This window comes from Camelus dromedarius, chromosome 9 (genome assembly GCF_036321535.1).
Source record: "Camelus dromedarius isolate mCamDro1 chromosome 9, mCamDro1.pat, whole genome shotgun sequence".
NCBI lineage: Eukaryota > Metazoa > Chordata > Mammalia > Artiodactyla > Camelidae > Camelus > Camelus dromedarius.
Genome location: NC_087444.1, coordinates 76,218,732 through 76,240,026, shown reverse-complemented (window position 1 = coordinate 76,240,026; position 21,295 = coordinate 76,218,732). Strand labels below are relative to the sequence as shown.

Sequence of the window (21,295 nt, the reverse complement as noted above, 5' to 3'; positions counted from 1 at the left end):
CTACCTGAAGGCAGGGTATTGATTTTGTTTCCTGCTAAATATTCAGTGATTGGAGTCATTCCCAATTCACAGATGAGTGGATGCATTTTGTCAGAGCAAAGAAGGTTGCTGTAATGGATATGTTCACAGATCAGCAGGTCAAATGGTCAAGTAAATAAGTAATTATATTTGTGGCCTCAAATTCCTCAGTCTCATACTTTGCAGCCTAATGTTGTGAACATTTGTCATAAATTATCACAGTATAATTTATTCTGAGCAAGTTACGTTTTTTTGGCAACATGTACTAAACAGACCTAACTCATCAGTGAAGGGATGTCTTCATGAAGTCTTTTTAAGCCATACAACTTATTTTTTAAAGTTTTAAATTTTTAATTAAATTTTTTTGGGGGTTGAGGTAATTAGGTTTATTTTTTTAATGGAGGTACTGGGGATTGAACCTAGGACCTCGTGCATGCTAAGCATGCTCTCTACCACTGAGTTAGACCCTCCTCCAGAGTCATACAGTTTTAAATTGAAGATCCTTTCTGAAATGCTCCATTCTATATCCATCACAAAAGAATAATCCTATTTCTCTGCTAGGACAGTTTTTGTCAGTGACAGACCACCTGGAAAATAGTGACTGAAAGAAGTCGGAGGTTTATCATAAGTCTCACCTGACAGGAAGTGCAGAGGGCGCAGTGTGCGCTGTGACGGGTCCTCTGCCCCTTCTCCCGCCATGAGCCTCTACTTAAGTCTTCACATTTCTTACAGCAACATGGCTCCTGTATGACTAGGAAGAGCAAGGTTTGAGAGGCAAAACCCTTTTCAATTTTAGATTTTGTCTCATTTTCATGGAAAAAGTAATCCCAAACATTTTTTCCAACTATTTATTAGCTCATTGTGTTAAATTGCCACCATAATTTTTAAAAGAAATGTGAATTTTTGAATTTCATATTTCTACCTCATGAACAGAGAAAGGTAAAGGGGGTGATAGGGACAGATTATATCAACAGACTTTGTTCTTTATCCTGATAGTATAACATTCCATGTAACACATGGCCACTCTGCCCCATGTTCCAAATGATAGGCAAAAATTATTAGAGACCTTAGTATTTTCTAACTTACAGATTTACTTCCTTTCTTCTCTATCTGAATCCAAACACAGTTAAAAATAATTTTCTAATAATCAATGTCAGAAATAAAAGAATCCATCTTGAGATGTTATTTATTCATGCCATCCTGCCTGAAAGCAAGAGATATACAAAAGGCTTGCAGTTGGGAAATATTCAAATATCATCTCTGAATTTATTTTAATATTAATAACTTAATATTTTTGAATTTCCTTTTTAAATTCATTGTCCACATATAAAATATTACTGAGCCCCAAATGTCAAAAATAAATTAAAAAATGTACTACAAGTATCCACATTACAATGTTGCCAAGCCTGTTCTTTTTTTAAAGTATAATTTTTACAACAAAAAAGATGCTATATATCATATTTTACACTTTGCTCTTTATGTATGATGGAGACCACTTCAGCCTAATGACTTTCCTCACCCTTTTACTACCTTCTTATGCCTAGTCATGTATTTCCCTAATTGTCTCCTTGCAATAAGGCAAGGGCATGAGATCACTTTTGCTAACTAGGGTATGAGAAGTAACGCATCAGTCATCTGAATGGTCAAATCTGTATTTCTGACAAATTAGAATATAAAACCCAGCAATTCCACTTTTACAAAAATATCCAAGAGATTTGAGAACGCTTATCCACAAAAACACCTTGTTAAAGATTGTTGATCGAAACTTTTCTCATAATAGCCAAAATGTAGAAGGAACCCAAAGCTCCATCAAGTGACGAATGGATAAAAAACTGGAATGTTACTACTCAGCAATAAAAAGTTATGAGGTACTGGTAACTGTTACAACATTGATGACCCCTGAAAGTGAAAGAAGGTTGAAATAAGGCCACATATTGTATAAATTAATTTCTATTAAATGCCCCAAATAGCCATATCCATAGAGATGGGAAGTAGCTTATTGTTTGCTTATGATGGGGGTGGAGTTCAAAATAACTGCTAAAGGATATGGGTCTTTTAAGGGGTGGTGATGAATGATAATATTGTGGTTAGACAAAGTGACAAACAAGTGGTAAACGTACTAAATCCCACTGTTTTCATTCATTTGCAAAGTGTGAATTTTATTGTATGCAAATGATGCAATTAAAAAAAGCATAAGCCAATGTCTCCATAGTGAGTTCAGAGAATAGTTCAGATCTACTACTCATGGCTCCCAGGATGTCTTTTTTTTTCCACTTTTCTATGTATGAAGTTTATAGGCTTACATAGATTGTCATTCCCATTTTCCAAGTAATGCTAAGATGAACTAGGTGTTACCAATGGTGCTGTCATGACCTCTTACTTGAGTACTAGGTCTTACTTATCTTGGAAAGATGTAGGTGGTAGGTCGCATAAAAGGGTGGGATTTCTTTGTGTCTTTGCAATCTGTTAGTGATGGCTATTATCCCCATCATATGCTGGTTATAGATTATTCAGTAATAAAGCTGTTTTCCTTCCATTCTACTACTTGGAGGAAATTTCTGGGTCAGGAGATTCTAGTTTTGCTTGTAATTATTTTTCCCGAATAGTGCTGATGTGGAAGGACGATTATTTCTTAGATAATTTCTTGTGTAATTGAGCTCAACTATTGTTTACTAATTTAGATTCACTGCATCCACAACAGGTCCTCACACGGAATTACGTGAAGACATTCCAGCAAGTAAGGGTGTATCAGAAGAGTTTTAACATAATACCCACTTCATCCGCATGTGTATGTGCCGTCTACATGTCCAAAGTCAATGAGAATATACATGCAGTTCTCTGTCCCAGGTCAAAGAAAACAACAGATTATTCATCACTTCAATAAAGAGAAGCTTTGGTGGGGGAGGGTATAGTTCAAAGTGCACATGTTTAGCATGCATGAGGTCCTGGGTTCAATCCCCAGTACCTCCTCTAAAAAAAAAAGAAAGAAACCTAATTACCCCCCCCCCAAAACTCTAAACTAGAGAAAAACATCTATTTGGGAAAATATGTTAAAAAAAAATAGAGAAACTTATCTCTCATCTCTTTATTTTTGTGATGGCAGGATAAACGTCACACGCCTTAGTCCTTTAGCCTCCGACGCCCTCAGGTCTTCTCCCTGAGTCTGTGGACCAGTGCAGCGTGTTGAGTTTGACCTCCTGTTGAATAAGGAATAGAAACAATAAGGCTGTTCCGTGGGGTGTAAGTGTGAAGTAAACTTTACTATTCAGGGGGAATTTTGTCCTTGTCATTCTAGTTTCTATTATAGTCAAGTTCGGTTCTCATTTCCTCAGACTGCTTAAATTCTACTTGCAGGAAATGTTCCTGGATCCAACCACCGCTCGACAGCGACCACTTAGAGACGGAAGTTTCCAGACCACAGAATTGCTTCCACTTCCCTGGCAGGACAGGACATGCGAGCCACCTGCTGGTAAAAACAGCTTTTTATTGAAACCGGTTTCAACTTGTCAGGAGGAAACATCTGTTTCCGACATAACTGGTCCCCAAACAACTAAGCTTTTACCGTGAAACTGTTCCAGAGAGTAACTTAAAATGAGCGTTTTCAAGGTTCCGGGAAAGGCCAAGCCTCTCCTGGCTCCTGCCCGACCCTCCGGCGCTCCCTGTGTGGATCTGGGCTGCCTCCTCGCACCGCCCCTGCCGGAAACACTCCGCCTGACCCCTCGTCCCGGAAGTCCCGCCTCAGACTGCGCGCGCAGTTTCTTCCGGAACCGGAAGCAGGGCTGGACGTGAAGGTCGAGGTGTAGACGGTAAGCTGCTCGTTTCTTATCTGATTGTGTGCTGCGAGGTCCCCCTTCATTCTCAGGGTCTGGGAGTCACTGCGGACCTAAAATCCCAGCACCCGGCCCTCCGGCCACGTAAGTCCAGGCGGCGCCTTTCTAGGTCGGGGATCTTTTCCTTTGGGTTTGAAACCGCTGAAGCTCCTCCCTGCCCTTGGTTTTTCTGCCTTCCGTCCACGGAGACACCGCCTTTCGTGTTATTTTCCTTCATGGGACCTTTTATTCTTTCCACCCCCCTATGAAGAGTCCTCTTTCGCGAGGTGGACTCGCGCCCCCAGCCTCGCCCTCTCTGTCCCTGGAGGTCAGCGCCGGCCGCCCCGCTCCCGTGAGGCCGCGTCCTCTCCCGGGTCCCTGGATTCTGGGGAGCCCGGCCTTCTCCTGAGACCCCCTCCCTCCTAGCCGCTCTGTCCTCGCGTCCTCCTCAGGCCGGTCCTGTTCCGCGGGTTTCCTCTTCGTAGTCAGCCCTTCCCCCATCCCGCTAGGAGAATGTGACCTGGGCCAGCCATGTTACCTCCAGTGTAATTCCGTGTAAATCACATCCATTGGAAAATGGTCTCTTTCGGTGGGGTCGGGGGGTGCGTTTTATTCCGTTGCCAACCCTTTAAATACGTGGGTGAGGGGAATTAGGAGAAGCAGACAGAAGAAGACAAGAGGGATATCAAAAGAGAACGACTGAGAGGGAAATAGAAATACTGAGAAGGAGAAAAGAATGATGAAAAACCGATGGGGTTGTTGAGGATGGCTGAGGCACTTGCAAAGCGATAGTAAAATGAAATAGACTTAGACCTTAAAGTAGCAGGTGGATAAAATTAAGTAGCAGGTGAATACAATAGAGAAGGAAATAAAGGCGCGGGATCTCTAGGCGTTGGAGTGCCGTGGAGGGAGAGGGGCCCTGGGTCAGCGGTAAGGCGGAAGAGGGCGGGGGAAGGGTAATCATGATGAGGCATTTCGCACACTGAGTGGGGGAGAGGATAGGACAGTTGGAGTCCTGGCCTTCAGAACATCGTGGTCCTGGGAGAGAAACAGAGGACAGCTATTGGAAGAGGAGAGAGAGCAGGGAAGAAGCATAGCCACCTGGGGTGCGAGAGAGTGGGAAGGACGGGAGGGTCAAAGGATAAAAAGGGTGTAACTCGGAGGGTGAAGGAGATTTAGCATGAAAACTGTGGGTGTGCTTGCTCGCGGGACATCTCACGGAAGTGGCCGGACTTGTCTACAAACAGAATTTCCTGCCAGGTGACTCTGCCCGTTCCCAGGGGAAACATTGCTTGCAAACAGGGATGTTTACCAGTTCCTCAAAAGGAACAGGCCTGGGAACGGGAGGGTCTGGATGTAGTTAAGGAAGCTTAGCATTCTTAAGATAAGGAATAAGAAGAGTGTCTTAGATGTAGTGCGCATGCGTCAATTTAAAAAAATGCTTACTCACTGTGCTTGGCAAGAGTTACTCCTTTGTGTAGATGGTATAAAAAATAAAGGAACCCGAATCTCGGGAGACATTTTGCACCGCAACCGCTTTGTGCTTCATTTCGTGGGCAACAGAGGGTAGAGAGGGAGCAGAGATCGGAGGAAGAAAGAGGCAGAAATGTGTGGTGATTCAGGACCATCAGAAAGGTTGGGGAGAAAGAGCAGCAAGATAGGGAACACGTTGCAAAGTGAGGCAGAACAAGAGTGAGGGAAGAAATAGGAGGGCAGCAGGAACAAGAGGAGAATAGAGGAAAACAGAGAGAGGGAGACAGATAAAGAATGAACCCGGAACACAGTAGTGCAGGTCAGAGGGGGAGAGTGGATGCAGATGGGAGGTGAGTTGTTTGGATGTGGGTCATTAATTTCTGATATATTGATTTGTGACTTTAGAATGCAGTATATTTAAAGTTTGTATGCTTAAGTGATGCACATGTGGCTTGATATCCAAAGGTACTGAAATCATTATATTGAGGGAAATATTTGCACTCCAGTGAGCATTACTGCGTTATTCACAACAGCCAAGATGGAGAAAGAACTAAAATGTTGACAAATGAATGGAGGTAGAAAATTTGTCACCCATAAATTAGAACGTTATTATGACAGAAGAAGAAAGATATTTTATGTGGAAACTAGAAATGTCAAATCATAGAGCCATGTTTTGTCCCCTCTGACCAGAGATTTCCCTTCAAATAGTCTTGGTGGGAACCTCAATGATATTTAAGGGCCCCCAGGTGATTCCAGTCTGGATCCCTCACTGAGCATCCTGACTGAGTCCTCCCATCCTGAGGGCTGAGATCCGGGCTGAGAGGGAGAGGGCTCTGCTCTCCGTGGGGATGGATCAGGGCCTGGTCTGTGACCTGAAAGGGGTTGTTGGGTCCAGCTGAGGCGCCCAATGCTGCCGTGTAGGGGAGGGGCTCACCAGGAGGGGAGGGTGATCTGAGGACAGTGTGGGGAAACTCCCTTGTTGGTCTGTGTGTGGAGTTTCCTATCCTGAGTCCCTCCTGTGACAGTGGGCAGCAGAGGACTGTCCCACATGGTGAGGTCTCCCCTGTGTGTGTGTGTGGTTATGGCACAGGAAGATGTGTGTTGATTCTAAGCATTAAACAGCGTGTTTTCCACTTTGAAGACTGACCTTTAAAGACTCATGTTGTCTGAGGATGAAGCCCAAAACAGGAGGAAGAGGACAGAAAAGAAGTCAGAAATGGCTATTTCTCAGGTAAAGTCATATTCTCACTGGATTCTCAGTCTGTCCTTCCTGAGATGCCCTTTGGACTCGCTAATCCTGTCTGACTCCGAAGTATCCTGCCTGACACCTGTACATTCACAGTCACCCAGGGCCCTCCCTCAGCGTCTGTCCTCCCCACTCAGACTCCACCCCCGGGAACCCGGGACCTGGGTCTTGTGAATTGGCTCCCTGGGCAGCGTCCTGGGCAGGCTTCACCCCCGTGGGTTGGAGACGCGGAGTCAGTGCTGTGGGGCAGCAGGGAGAGTTTAGGGGCCCATCTGGGTGCGCTGTCTGCTCTCTGTAAACCAGAGAAAGAAGCCGCACAGGGAAGTCAGAGATTAATATGCACAATACCTGGTAAAACCTGGAAATAGATCAATAAGGGGAAATTTGTTTAAATATGTGTGTCACTGACGTTAAAAAATCTTAATGATTGGGGATGGAAAGGAAAGTTCAGAAAGAGACATCAGTGATAGAAAGTCTTTTATTCTGTTATCAATTTTAAACAGTGAAATCAAGCTAAACATCTGGGAGGTGGAAATTTTTAAAATCTCTTTCATCACCTCCATTCTTCAGATTCCATCTTCGTTGTGTCAGTTGTGCCCTTTGACACACAGATGTTTTTACTTTTGATGCAGATAAGGCTAGCTTGGATTTTCAGTACTTTGTTGAACAGTATATTTTGACATAATTTTCTGTTTCTAGTTTGTTGAATGTTTGTATCTTCAAAAGTTATTGAATTTTGTCTGACTCCTTTTTCTGCATCAATTGAGATGATCATGTATGTTTTTTTTCTTTTAATCTGTTAATGTGATCTATCAAATGAATTAATTTTTATATGTTGAGTCCTCCTTCCCTTATAGGAATAAAATACTCTTGGTTATGAAGTCAGATCTTTTTAATGTGCTGTTGAAGTTGATTTGCTAGTATTTGTTATGGATTTTGCATCAGTGTTCATCATGGGCATTGGTTTTTAGTTTTCCTTTCTGGTTGGGTCGTCTCTGGGTTTGGTTTCAGAATTATTCCAGGTCCATAGAGTGAGTTTACCAGTGTTTCCTCTTCAACTCTAACATTTTTAGCAGGATTATAGGTAATTCTTTTTTAAATGTTTGGTAGAATTCTGCATTGAATGTATTTGGTTTTGGGTTTTTATTTGAGGTTTTTGATTACTGCTTGAATCTCTCCAGTTATCTTTCTGTTCAAATTTTTTATTTCTTAATGATTAAGGTTTAGTAGGTTGTATGTGTCTAATAATTTACCTCTATGTTCGAGATTATGCAATTTATTAGCATTATTGTTTACACTACTCCCTTAATACTTTGCAACTGATGTCAAAGACATTTTTTAATGTCCTGTTTCACATATCTTTTTGTTATTTGTATCTTCTGTCTTTTTTCTTAGTCAAGGGTTTTTCCAGTTAATTTTTTTTAAAACACCAGTTCTTGGCGTGTTGACTTTCGTGTTTTTCTAATTTCCGTTTCATTTAGCTCTGGTAAAATCTTTCTTATTAACCTCTTTACTTCTGCTAAAATTGGATTTAGTTTTTTCTTCTCTTTGTACTTCCTTGAAATGTAAAAATAGTTTTCTGATTTGAAATCTTTTCCCTTTTTGTTGTAACCATTTTACTGTGTAGACTTCTTTCACTACAGCCTTCATTGCATGTTATAAATTTTGGTGTGTGGTATGTTGCATTTTTGTTTTCATCCCAATATCCTAAAATTTCCATGTGATTTCTTCTTTGTCCCATTGGTTGTGTAAGAATGAGTTTAAGTTCTGTAGTTTGCAGAATTTGTCTTTTTTCCTTCTACTGTTTATGTTTTCTTTTATTTCATTGTAATTGGGGAAGATACCTTTTATGGTCTCAGTCTCTTAAATTTGTTAAGGTTTCTTTTGTGGCCTAACATGCAGTCTGTCATGGAGAATGTTTCCCGTGTGCTTGAGAAGCATGTGTTTTTGCTGTTGTTGGGTTGAGTGGTCTGTGCACGTCTGTTATGTCCATTTGTCTATAGTGTTGTTCACGTGCTCATTTCCCTTATTGATCTTCTGTTTGGTTTCATCCAGGAGTAACACTGGGTCATTGAAGTCTCGTATACTATTACTGTGCTGATGTCTGTTCCTCTCTTCGCTTCTGTTGATGTTTGCTTCATTTGCGGGGAGCTGTAATGTTAGATGTACACATGTTTATAATTGTTAAATCTTCTCGGTGAGTTGACCCATTTAACATTATGTAACACCGTTTGTATTTTGTGTCAGATTTTGTCTTTGTTTTGTCTGGTATAAGGTAGTCATCCTGCTCTCTTTAGGATGGAATATCTTTTTTCATCCTTTCATTTTTAGCTTTTCCATCTCCTTAGATCTGTGAGTGTTAATAGTTTCAACTCTCTGAACTTTGTCTCACACTCTCTCTGTGTCTGTCACTCTCTGTTTCTCCTGCTGTTACTTCCTCTCGTGCTCCCCACTCAGGCACCCTGTGCAGTGGTGAAAAGCAGGACCCCTGGCCATTCCCCTTCACTACACTGTAATTTCAGAGGGCATGCATCTAGTGTTTCCTTTTTTTTTTCTTAATTGAACTGTAGTTGATTTGCAATGTTCTGTTAGTTTCTGGTGTACTGCATAGTGATACAGTTATACATATATGTATTCTTCTCCATTAAAGGTTATTTTGAGATATTGGATATAGTTCCCTGTGCTATTGTTTTTCTGTTTTATACATAGTAGTATGTATCTGTCAATCCGAAAGTCAAAATTTATCCTTTCCCCTCTTTCTCTTTGGTAACCATGAATTTGTTTCCTATGTCCGTGAGACTGTTTGTTTTGTAAATAAGTTGATTTATATCATTTTGTTAGATTCCACTTGTAAGGGATATCATACGATATTTGTCCATCTCCATCTGGCTTACTTCATTTACTATGATAATGCCTTTGTCCATGCATGTTGCTGCCAGTGGCATTATTTCATTCTTTTTTGTGACTGAGTAGTATTCTACTGTGTATATACACCACAATTTCTTTATGCAGTCATCTTTCAAAGGACATTTAGGTTGCTTCCATGTCTTGGCTATTGTAAATAGTGCTGCTGTGAACACTGGGGAGCATGTATATTTTTGAATTAGAGTTTTCTACAGATAAATGCCCAGGAGTGGGATTGCTAGATCATATCATAACTGTACTTTCAGTTTTTTAAAAAATCTCCTTACTGTTTTCCATAGTGGCTGCACCAAATTACAATCCCACCAACAGTGTAGGAAGATTCCCTTTTCTCCACACCCTCTCCAACATTTATCGTTTGTGGACTTTTTACTGATGGCCATTCTGACTGGCATGAGGTGGTATCTGTTTCTAGTTTTGATCTGCATTTCTCTGATAATTAGTGATACTGAACATTTTTTCATGTGCCTATTGGCCATCTGTATGTCTTCACTGGAGAATTGCTTGTTTAGGTCTTCTGTGCACTTTTTGATTGGGTTGTTTGCTTTTTTGTTATTGAGTTGTATGAACTGTTTGTATATTATGGAAATTAAGCCCTTGTCAGTCGTATAATTTAAGTATATTTTCCCCCATAATTTGTTATTTCATCTTGTTTATGATTTCCTTTGCTGTGCAAAAACTTGTAAGTTTCATTAGGTCCCATTTGTTTACATTTGCTTTTATTTCTATTGCCTTGGTATACCGACCCAGGAAAACATTGGTACCATTTATGTCAGAGAATGTTTTATGTATGTTTTCTTCTAGGACACTTAAGATGTCTTGTCTTTTGTTTCAGTCTTTAAGTCATTTTGAGTTTATTTCTGTGTATGGTGTGAGGGAGTGTTCTGACTTCACTGATTTACATGTGGCTGTTCAGCCTTCCCAACACCACTTGCTGAGGAGGCTGTCTTCTCTCCATTGTGTGTTCTTGCCTCCTTTCTTGAAGATCAATTGACCTTAAGTAATGTGGGTTTATTTCTAGGCTCTGTATTCTGTTCCATCAATCCATATGTCTGTTTTTGTGCCAATAACACTTTGTTTTGATTACTGTAGCTCCGTGGTATTATCCGAAGTCTGGGAGTGTTATGTCTCCAGCTTTGTTCTTTTTCTTTAGTATTGTCTTGACAATTCTGAGTCTTTTGTGATTCCATATGAATTTTAAGGTTATTTGTTCTTGTTCTGTGAAAAGTGTCCTGAGTAATTTGATAGGTATCACATTAAATCTGTAGATTGCTTTGGGTAGTGTGGCCATTTTAACAATTTTAATTCGTCCAATCCAAGAGCATGTGATATCTTTCCATTTCTTTAAATCATCTTTAATTTTCTTTTTCAGTCTTTTATAGGCCTCAGCATATAAATCTTTCACCTCCTTGGTCAGGTTTATTTCTAAGGTTTTTTTTTTTTTTGATGCGATTTTAAAAGGCTTCTTTTTTTTTTAGCTTTTCTAATATTTCATTGTTAGCATGAAGATATGCAACAGAGTTCTGTATGTTAATCATGTATTCTGCTACCTTGCTGAATTTGTGTATCAGCTCTAGTAATTTTTGTGTAGAATTTTTAGGGTTTTCTATATATAATATTATGTTATCTGCATATAGTGACAATTTTACCTCTTCCCTTCCTATTTGGATCGTTAATTCTTTTTATCTGATTACTATGGCTAGGACTGCAAATACTATGTTGAATAGAAATGGTGAGCATGGGTGTCCTTGTCTTATTTCAGATTTTAGCAGGAAGCTTTCAGCTTTTTACTGTTGAGTTTTATGTTGGCTGTGGGTTTGTCAATTTCTATTATGTTGAGATATGTTCCCTCTGTAGCCACTTTGGTGAGTGTTTTATCATGAAGGATGTTAAATATTATAGAATGTTTTTTCTGTGTCCCTTGAGATAATCATATAGTTTTTATTTTTTCTATTGTTGTGATGTATTACATTGATTGAATTGCATATGTTGAACCATCCTTGTGAGCCTGAGATGAATCTGATTTAATTGTAATTTGTTGTCTTTTTTATGTGTTGTTATATTTGGTTTGCTAATATTTTGTTGAGAATTTTTGCCTTTGTATTCATCAAAGATATTGGCCTGTAATTTTCTTTTTTAGTAGTGTCTTTGTCTGGCTTTGGTTTCAGACTAATGGTTGCTTCATAGAATGAGTTTGGGAGTGTTCCCTCTTCTTGATGCTTTTGGAAGAGTTTGAGAAGGACTGGTATAAGTTCTTTGTATGTTTGGTAGAATTCCCCAGTAAGGCCATCTGACCCTGGACTTCTGTTTGTGTGGATTTTGTTTTTTTTTATTATTACAGATTCTATTGCACTTCTAGTGACCAGTATTTTCAAATTACGTTATTTCTTCTTGATTCAGTTTTGGTGGACTGTATGTTTCTAGAAACTTGTTCATTTCTTCTAGGTTGTCCCAAATTTGTTGGCATATAATTGTTCGTAATAGTCTCTTAAGATTGTTTGGTTTTACTGTGGTATTGGTTGCCATTTCTCTTATTTCTTATTTTTTTGGAGGTGGCGGGGCAGGGGTGGGGTCCTCTCTCTTTTCTTCTTGGTGATCCTGGCAGAGGTTTGTCGATTTTGTTTAAAAGTAAGGAAGACTTCAGGAATTTGCATGTCTTGCTTGCCCAGGGGCCACGCTAATCTTCTCTGTTTTGTCCCAGTTGTAGTATCCGTGCTGCAGAAGTTAGCACTTAAATGTTTCCTTCTGATAGTTACTTTTGGTGAAGTGTTCTTGCTTAATGATTATATTTTTTATCATGATTTTTAATTCTTCTAGAAATGTTGAACTTTACTATTATGATAATTTTGTTCTCAATCCGTGAAAATAACGTGTAATACGAATAACTTTTGTAATTTTGTATCAATGTTTCATTAGGGGAAAACTGAATAAATGATGATTAAAAAAATTGTCCACAAATATATCAAGAGAAAACTTCTCTCATTTCAGTTAATTTTGTGTAGACAGGTGTGTTCATGAGTTTATGGATGTGGAAGTCTATGGTTTTGATAAAAAAGTCATGATTTCAAAACTGTACCTTATATCTTTTTTCCTTTTAAATTTTATCTTCAATATATTCCATGGCCTGAAATTTTTTCTGCACTATCTTAAAAAATTTTTTTTAATCTTTTATTTTTTTGTTATTTTTTTCTGCACTATCATATTAACGGCTTAAATAGTAGTAAGATTACGAACATTTTATGTGTATGTGCCTGTGTGTGTGTGCCCATATGTCTAATGGACTTTCATGCTGTTTTATGTCATTCACTTTGGATTTCTTTCAGGTTTTCTCAGGAAACCCTCTGTCAGTGTACTTTCAATGCTCTCTCTGTTGCTTCACTGTTTTATTCCTAACCTTCAGTTTCAAAGCCCAACCCTCTGAGTTCAGGTGCTTGCTGTGACATTTCTTAGCTTTTTGAGTTGAGTTTCTCAGTGTCTCTGACACAGTTTTGTCCTCTGTCAGATGAGAGCAGATTTTTCTCTAATGAGCTATTATGTTGATAACAAATTCATGCCTGTAAAACACTTTGAGGAATCTTTAGCTTATAGGAAGTATTCCAACACTTTTAATCATTATTGTTATCATCATCATAATTGAGATTTTGACATTTTTGTAAAGCTGATGTGGACTTTGTCATCTCTGAAGACACTACTCATTCTGTAGCTCATCTAGATATTGACTGTCACTCAGTGTGTAGGACAGAATATGTAACACTTCCTGCACATAACAGCCTGTTCCTGAGTTTTATTTACATGTGTTTCATGGGTTCTCCACAAAGATGAAAAATCCCTACTAATTGGATGATATACTTATCAAAAGGAGAATGATTTAAATAACCTATAGTAAAAAAATATAAAAAAAGAATATATATGTATTTGTATGATTGAAATATTATGCGGTACACTAGAAATTGACACATTGTAAACTGAAAATACTTCAATAAAAAAATTTTAAAATAATAAAACAAAAAAAAGCATTAGAGTTTAAGGAACACATAGTTTGCTTCAGATACCCTTCCATGGATCTGTCAGAACACATACTTCAACCAAATCAATCCTGACCCCTCTCTCCTCTTCCTCAGTTTTCATCAAGATGAGAACTCTTCTCGTGGCCCCTGGGTGAAATGTGTTTTCATTTCAGGAAGGGTTGACATTCAAGGATGTGGCCATCGAGTTCTCCCAGGAGGAGTGGGAGTGCCTGGTCCCTGCTCAGAGGGCCTTGTACAGGGACGTGATGCTGGAGACCTGCAGGAACCTGCTGTCTCTGGGTGAGAACTGCCCTCTAGAATTCAGGATCTGTCCTTGAGTGTCCTTGCATTTTCCCCTCTATGCCTCTTGGGAGCCTGTGTTTTGCTTAATTGATCCGAAAGCCCTGTTGCCTCAGACATGATGTGGTGTCATGAATTTCAACTGACCCTTTCTTCAGATGGTCAGCCCATTTCATGTTGCATCAGGGATTGTTCTAGAGGTTGATTATGTATAAAGCTCAATGGCAAACTCTTAAAAAATACCCAATTTCGTATTTCTGCCTTTTGACTGTTGACTCTCTGTTTTTTGGAAGAGAGCTAGATATCCGCATATCACTCCCTCCTCATTTAGAAGGAGGCAAGCGGTGGATGAATGTGTGAAATACTTTTCCAGACCCACCCCGAATATCTTCCCTTCTGAGCTGAGCAGAGAGAGAGGATTCTGGAAAAGACACAGTACTTTGGATTTCTTCCTTCTGATAGGCAACAATTTCTATTTCTGATTTGAATATTACCTCTATTTTGGAGCAAGAGAAACAGCCCTGGACTGTGGGGTATGATGTGAAAATAGAAAACCCAGTGGGTGGGACTGTATCAGGTGGGAATGTATGAAAAGTGTGCACATAGGTCAGATCTCAGAAGAGCAGAGAGGAAGCCACAGCATTAATAGTGTTTGGGATCCTTCTTATAGTGGAGAGTTCATTAAGAAAACAAATTTATTTATCAAAAACTCTGACAGGAAATTTTTCTTCTCTTCAACTTCTCACTCTGTCCTGCAACTTGTAAAATGTGTTCTTTCACCCTCCAGTGGTGCTGCAGCTCCTCCAGAGACAAAGGCAAAGTCTGTATCATGATCTACACTGCCATCTGTTTCCTGTGGAATTGTTACTTGACTTTGAGAAGCATGATGGGGACTGTTTTAAAGGGGCCTCTTGTCCCCTCATCTCCTTCAGGGTGTGATTCCACTGGTTGCTTGGTTCTCAGTCCATACAGATCAGAGCTGATGACTCCAGACTCCAAGCTCTGAACATTTTTTTGTTCCGTCCCCATTTGATGTTTTTAGAAGACCTAATCAGAAAATGGGGAAACACTGGCTGCTCTTTGATTCCATCTGGCACCTCAGAACCTGCGTGGAGCTGCCTCAGATCCTGTCTGCTTGTTTGCATCCCTCAGCCCTTTCTTCTCTTTGCTTCTGCCACGCACTTCAGGGCTGTTTGTAACAACCAGGTGGATTGGAACTTCTGTCATTGTTGCTTAGGACGAGTAGAAGGACAGTGGACGCAGAGATGCTCTTGACCCCAAATCCTACAAGGGGAGCACATGTGCGTCTTTCAGGCTCCCAGTTTGGCATCTGTGTGTAGCGCACATGGTCCCTTCTCAAGGTCCTATAATATCTGACCCACACATGTTGTATTTTTTCCACTCTTGTACTGCTCTAGCTGTACTGCTCTAGCTAGGCTCAAATGTAGACTCTTCCAGATTTTATATTCTCCTTAGTTGTATAGTTTTGCCTCTTAAAACTTGCTTTTGAAGTACGTAGTCCTAGGGTTTGATGGTTTTTTCAGTTTCTTTGCTGTGATAATCCACCTCTAGTCAACCACTATGGTGGACTCTCTATGGGGTGGGTTTACTGGGTAACAGATAATTTTTGGTGGAGGAGAGTTTCCCTCACATGCTGTAATAATTTCCTGCTTCGTACAGCGCCACCACTTGAAGCTACTTAGCAGAGTGGTCAACATGTTGTATACGAGACAGAGAGTATTTCAAGACCTTGACCTATAAGTCTTTCCAGTTTTTTTTTTTCTAGTTTTGAGGGATGTCAAAAAATCGTGTCTCCAGGGCACTGTGACACTGTTGTTCACATATAGCAATGACCATCCCCTTTGAGCCTCGGTCAGTAGTATGCTAGTTTCTCCTGGGGACAGTTGTGTCCAAGCTCACATCCTCACATCTGTGGGGCTGTTGACTCGATGCCCCGTGTGCCATCACCTGTGTGTGAGTTCTGCCTGCACGTGTGATTTTGAAGCATCTGAATGCGAGATTACGTAGTGGAGTGATACCTTCAGTGATGACCCATCAGTTGTTTTATTTAAGACACTGTTACTTTCATTTTGTATGTTTCTCTGCATCAGAAGTGATTTTGATTTTGATTTATTTTATCATCACGTTTCTGTTTTGATGTCACTCTTAGGGTTTTTGTTTTGTATTTGTGATGTGGGGGATGGTTGCTTGGGGAAGGGCCCCCCCATGGTGGAGCTGGTGACCAGTGCCTGTGAGAGTTCTTTGTATATTCTTTGTGTTTGTCTGTTATCAGACATGTGATTTGCAGATCTTTTCTCCTGTACCATAGGTTGTCTTTTCACTACTGAGTGTGCTTAGTGCACAATAACTTCTAATTCTGATGTAGTATAATTTATCTGTCTTTACTTTGTGGGCCTGTGTTTTTGGTATTGTATTTGAAACATCTTTGGTGTATCTAATGTCAAGAATCTTTTCCTGTATGTTTACTTCTAGGAGTTTTATACAGTAAGGACTTACGTTTAGGTCTTTATTGATCTTGAGTTAATTTTTGTCGGTAGTATAAGAGAATGGTCCAACTAAATTCTTCTGATACTCAGTTTTCTTAGCACGTTTTGATCATTGGAGAGCCCTTCCCGCACTGAGTGGTCCTGATGCCCCTGTGGAACGTCACTTGACCTTGTATGCAAGACTTTTTCTGGTCTGTCTGTTCTGTGCCAGTGGTCTCTCTGTGTCTATGCCAGTACCGCACTGCTTTGATTAGTGTAGCTTTGGAGTGAGTTTTGAAATGAAGTGTGAGACCCCCGAATGTGTTCTTTTCAAGCTTGTTTTTGCTGTTCATTCTCTCTTGAGATTCCATAGGAAATTGTACGATCGATCTACCTGTTTTTTCATGGGAATGGCACTGGGATTGCACTCGGGGTCGGGTGTGTCTGTTGGTAACTTTGGCTGGCGTTGACGTCTTGTCGATACTGGCTTCCAGTCCGGGAACATGGGATACTTTTTCAATTATTTGTATCTTTTCTAATATTTTCCAGCAGTCTTTTATTAGTTTGTAGTATATAAATTGTTTACTTCTTATAACATCATGTCTAATATTTTATTTATTTTTGTTTCCTTGTAAATGGGATAGTTGTCTCTGTTTCTTTTTTGAGTGTTCATTTTTGGTGTTAAGAAACCTTTTTGATTTTTGTATGTTGAATTGATACCTGGTAATTTTTTGGAACGCTGTCATTATTTCTAGCAAGTCTTTTGCAGACTCTTCGGGGTTTTCCACATACCCGATTGTGGCCGTTGGGAAGAGAGAGAATTTTGCTCCCTTTTGCTGCCGTGGTACCAGTTGTCTCCTTCTCTGCCCGTGTGTCTTTGTTGGTGCTTCCAGTAATAGATTTTTGGAAGTAGTGAGAGCAGGTATCCTTGTCTTGTTTGTGGTCTTAGAGGAAGAGCTTTCATTCTTTCACCACTGAGTGTGATGAGAGCTCTGAGGAGCTGCTCCATTGAAGCCTTGTTTTCAGTGCAGTGTTAACACCTTTTCCTAACAGAGACTTTACTTTAAAATATGATATCGAACGAAGTTCATGTGCCTGACGCACCGTGAAGCCAGACAAACCGAGCAGAGGAAGGTTTATTAGTTGAGGAGGCAACCTGGATGATGGAGACCCAGCCTTGTTTCAGATCCATCTTCCTGGCTGGACAGGGTGTCAGATTTTTAAAGGAGATGGGAGGGGGAGTGTCTGTGATCCCAGCTTTGCTGCAAGATCTCAGCCGCAGCCTTTCTGGCACCATGTTGGGACTTTTTTTCGTGGTTACTCTGTCTGATCCTGCAAAACTGGCGCCTAAATCCTGGTCTTGGGATCCTTCAGCTTCCTTCCAGGAGAGGGCAGAAGAGCAGTTATGATTTACTCAGAGCCCACGTGTCAGGTTATGAATTCCAGTTCTCTGTTGACCCCTCCAGGTGTCATCAACTTTTGAGTCCTCTTGGGGTAGCTGGTTGTAGCCACAGTTTGGGGTCATAAATCAAGTTAATGGTTTAAGCTACAGTTGTGGAAAAGAGTATGTTGGGCTTGCTTTTCCTTTGTTTCTGCCTTTTCTCACCCCTTCACAGTAACTGCTTGAATCTGCTCTTTGGATTTCAGGGAAGGTCTAGGAGACAAAAGCCTTTTCTCCAAATAGGAAACGGGACTAGGAAAGGCTTTTGTCCCCGGCAGGGCCTCACAGCATCCCGTTTGGTTTCAGTCCTCCCTTTTTGTTGATACTCCTCAATTTTGGGGGGAACGGGTGTGGAACGGGTGTGGAACAAGATGTATGTATACAGAATATACGCACCCATCTCCTTTTGTTGTCCTTTTCCTGGTTTTTCCTTCCGGTTTCTGCTGAAAACATTCTTGCACAATCTCTTGGAATATTATATATGTTTTTCTTTTTTTATGTATTTTTTTTACTATAAACATGACAGTGGAACGTATGGCATATTCAGTTTGATACATTGTACAGCAAATAGTGTGATAGACGTAATTCTGCTTTTTCCTTACAATGCCACGCTCTAACGTTTTAAATCTCTTTCGTTTCTGTCCATTCCCATAGTGTAATTCTCATGGTTAAAAATGGGACAGTGGTACCCTACTTGCTAAATCAATTCGTCTTTTCTCTCGAGGTCAGTATGTTAGGTGCAGGTGTGAATGATGCAGTTACAGTCACACAGACGCGCAGTCCCAGGCTGTGCTCCCACGTGTGCATGTGCCCCGTGCTCCACTCGGACCCTCTCTCCGTCCTGACCTTTCCTCACATGGCACCTGGGTGTGGATGGAAACACGGTTGTCTGTTAGCACATGTGAGTTGTTGTCCTGAACTTCCCAGTTTCCAAAGCCCTCCCTCACCCATCCCTCCACCTTCCACATGACTCACGCTGTAAAATGACCCCTCTTCTTCCATTGAACACCTTCCCCAGGACACAACCGAAATCACCATGTGCAGCCGTGATGACTCAGAGACCATTTCCGGGAGGGATGGCTGAATAACTGTATTACTTACACAGCTCACCTCTTCTTGCATCTCCCTGGACATTTTATTTCTAAACTCTTGGTATTTGTTGTAATATTTGTAATCTGTCCTGCCTGAGTGGGCAGTCTTGCTTAAGAATATGCTGTCTCCGTGTCTAGGTCCAAGGTCACATCCTGGTTCTCTCACCACTTTCTGTCTTTTGGGGTCATGGAGCCAAACCTCTGAGTCTGCTGCCCTGATATGACAAATCGTGTTAATTTACCTCAAGCCTTTTAAAACAAACTAGTGCTGTCAGATGGCTTAGAATATTGCCTGTTCTGTAGTAAATACTCAAAAGTTACTTTTGTATAAAAAGCTATATAAATATTTTGTCATGGTTTTTATAACATCCATTTGAATTATTAATTTGTTCTCAACGACGTTGTGTCTGACCCTAGTTAATAAATTTACCAAGTCCTCGTTGTTTATTGCATGTGTTTTAGAGCCAGTGAAGTAGATGATTTTAGGCACTGCATAGGTACGAATTGTACTTAATGGCTGTTAGATAACTGGAGAATCTTACTATTTGTTGGTTGTGATTTACAGATGATGGTCTTTCAGCATGTCTTATGCAATACAGCTGACACACTACCTGTTAATGTAAAATAAATGCCTTTTTATGTATTTGTAGTTTTGAAGCAGGTATTTAGAAAAATAGTTTGTTTTCTTAAAGGCAGTTTTATCAAATTCTTCATCTTTCTCTGTGCTGTGTTTCTTTCACAATTCTAAGCAGCCACTTAGATTAGTCATTGGTTATGTTGGTTTCGGATTATTTAGCGTTACAATATGTTGTGCGCTCAGCAGCATTTGTTTCTGTACAGTAAGTGTGCAGGATTATCTGTGCTATGGTTCTTCCTCAGTCATGAGACGGCAGTACATTTACTGTTAATTGGTATGTTCTTTGGGGTCATTCATAGTGGAAAAGTTCCCTTTCTTTGAGAGCTGACATAAGTTTGTCCAGTGTGAATATTTTTGTGCGAGGGTGTTTGAGACTAGCCTACCCTAAAAGCAATTTGAATTGCACATTACCTTTCTTTAGTAAATAATTTGATCCCTTTATGGGGAGGTGGGTATAGCTCAGTGGTAGAGCGCATGCTTAGCATGCATGAGGGAGGTCCTGGGTTTAATCCTTAGTACCCACGTTAAAAATAAATAGATAAATAAATCAGTAAATCTAATTTCCACCCCCACCCCCATCGCCCCCAAAAGAACACCAACAAAAACTTTATCCCTTTAGTGTTTCTGATAGTTTAAGATCGTGGTTGGGCTGCTGCATAACTCTCTTTGGTGTAAGTATTGCTGTTGGTGTAATGTCATACATTCAAAAGGAGACATTTACTTATGAATTGTAGTGAACAGGATACCTATGTTCCTTTGTATCTTGTAGATCTCTCTCCTATGCATGTGATTAAGCACTTACAACCGAAAGCAAACAATGATACAGGGGAAGTACTCCAAACAGTGATGTTGGGAAGTCCTGAAAGTCATAAGATCAAGCACTTCCACCTCAGGGAAATCCAGGAAAACACGTATGACCTTGAGTGTTGGTGGAGAGATGACGTAAGATGTCACAAAGGAATGGGTGTAGCCCATATGGAAGATCTCACAGGCGGAAGAGGTCGACCTGACAGAAGGGATACGGGAATCAAGCCCATTGGAAATAGGCTTGGATTAAACGTTCAGGATGAGCTGCACATACTTCTTACTGAAGGGCTAATTTCTGAATGTGATGAAGCTGAGAAGTCTGTCAGCAGTAGTTTCTCGTTTTCACCATTTCAAAGACTTCCTCCTAGTGTCCAAACTGATGTGTCTAATATACATGGGAGTGATTTTATGCATCCTTCTGTGATGACACAACACCAGAAAGCACACAGGGAAAGACCTCACAGACGTGACGAGTGTGGGAAAAGCTTTCTCAGGGTCTCACACCTCACCAGAAATCAGATCACCCATACTGGAGAGAAATTATATCAGTGTGATGTATGTGACAAATTCTTAAGTCGAAATTCACAGCTTGTACGTCATCAGAAGATTCACGGTGGGAAGAAAGGTTATAAATGTAATGAGTATGGCAAAGCCTTTAGTGATGACTCCACCCTCACCAGACGTCAGATCATCCACCCAGGAGCGAAATTACATAAATGTGATGTGTGTGCCAAAGTCTTTAGTTGAAATTCATACCTTGCAAATCATTGGAGAGTTCATACTGGAGAGAAAGCTTTCCAATGTAACGAGTGTGGCAAAACCTTAATCGCTGCTCAAACCTTTCTAGACATCAGACAGTTCATACAGGAAAGATATTATATAAATGTGATGTGTGTGCCAGTGTCTTTAGTTGAAAGTCAAACCTTGCAGATCATTGAGAATTCATACTGGAGAGAAACGTTATAAATGTAACGAGTGTGGCAAGCTGTTTAATTACAGTTCACACCTTACAACCCATCGGAGAATTCACACTGGAGAGAAACCTTACAGATGTAACG

General features: G+C 40.3%; 1 protein-coding gene, 1 long non-coding RNA gene and 1 other non-coding gene across 7 annotated transcripts in view; 1 reads left to right on the top strand and 2 right to left on the bottom strand.

The window, feature by feature from the left end:
- Nucleotides 1-3,721, bottom strand: part of LOC116154658 (uncharacterized) — a 13,168-nt gene extending 9,447 nt beyond the window's left edge. The window contains exons 1-3 of one of the 2 annotated variants that reach the window (XR_010382462.1): nucleotides 3,581-3,721; nucleotides 3,371-3,484; nucleotides 654-3,215 (exon numbers count right to left, since the gene is read on the bottom strand). This is a non-coding gene — a long non-coding RNA (uncharacterized LOC116154658). The remainder of the gene's footprint in view (nucleotides 1-653; nucleotides 3,216-3,370; nucleotides 3,485-3,580) is intronic. The other variant, XR_004138582.2, reaches the window with a different exon arrangement.
- Nucleotides 3,698-21,295, top strand: LOC105091271 (zinc finger protein 347). Of its 4 annotated transcripts, none has more exons than XM_010982736.3 (4): nucleotides 3,698-3,824; nucleotides 6,442-6,531; nucleotides 13,649-13,775; nucleotides 20,200-21,295. In XM_010982736.3, exons 2-4 carry the CDS (start codon nucleotides 6,460-6,462, stop codon nucleotides 20,982-20,984), a joined length of 984 nt encoding a protein of 327 aa, XP_010981038.2. In that variant the 5' UTR covers nucleotides 3,698-3,824; nucleotides 6,442-6,459; the 3' UTR covers nucleotides 20,985-21,295. The 4 variants fall into 4 exon arrangements, with proteins under 4 accessions (XP_010981038.2, XP_010981040.2, XP_031312984.1 ...); XM_010982738.3 differs by lacking the exon at nucleotides 3,698-3,824 and adding an exon at nucleotides 3,831-3,932; XM_031457124.2 differs by lacking the exon at nucleotides 3,698-3,824 and adding an exon at nucleotides 3,831-5,619.
- Nucleotides 12,093-12,199, bottom strand: LOC116155062 (U6 spliceosomal RNA). Its single transcript, XR_004139091.2, has one exon. It is a non-coding gene; the product is annotated as a U6 spliceosomal RNA (small nuclear RNA).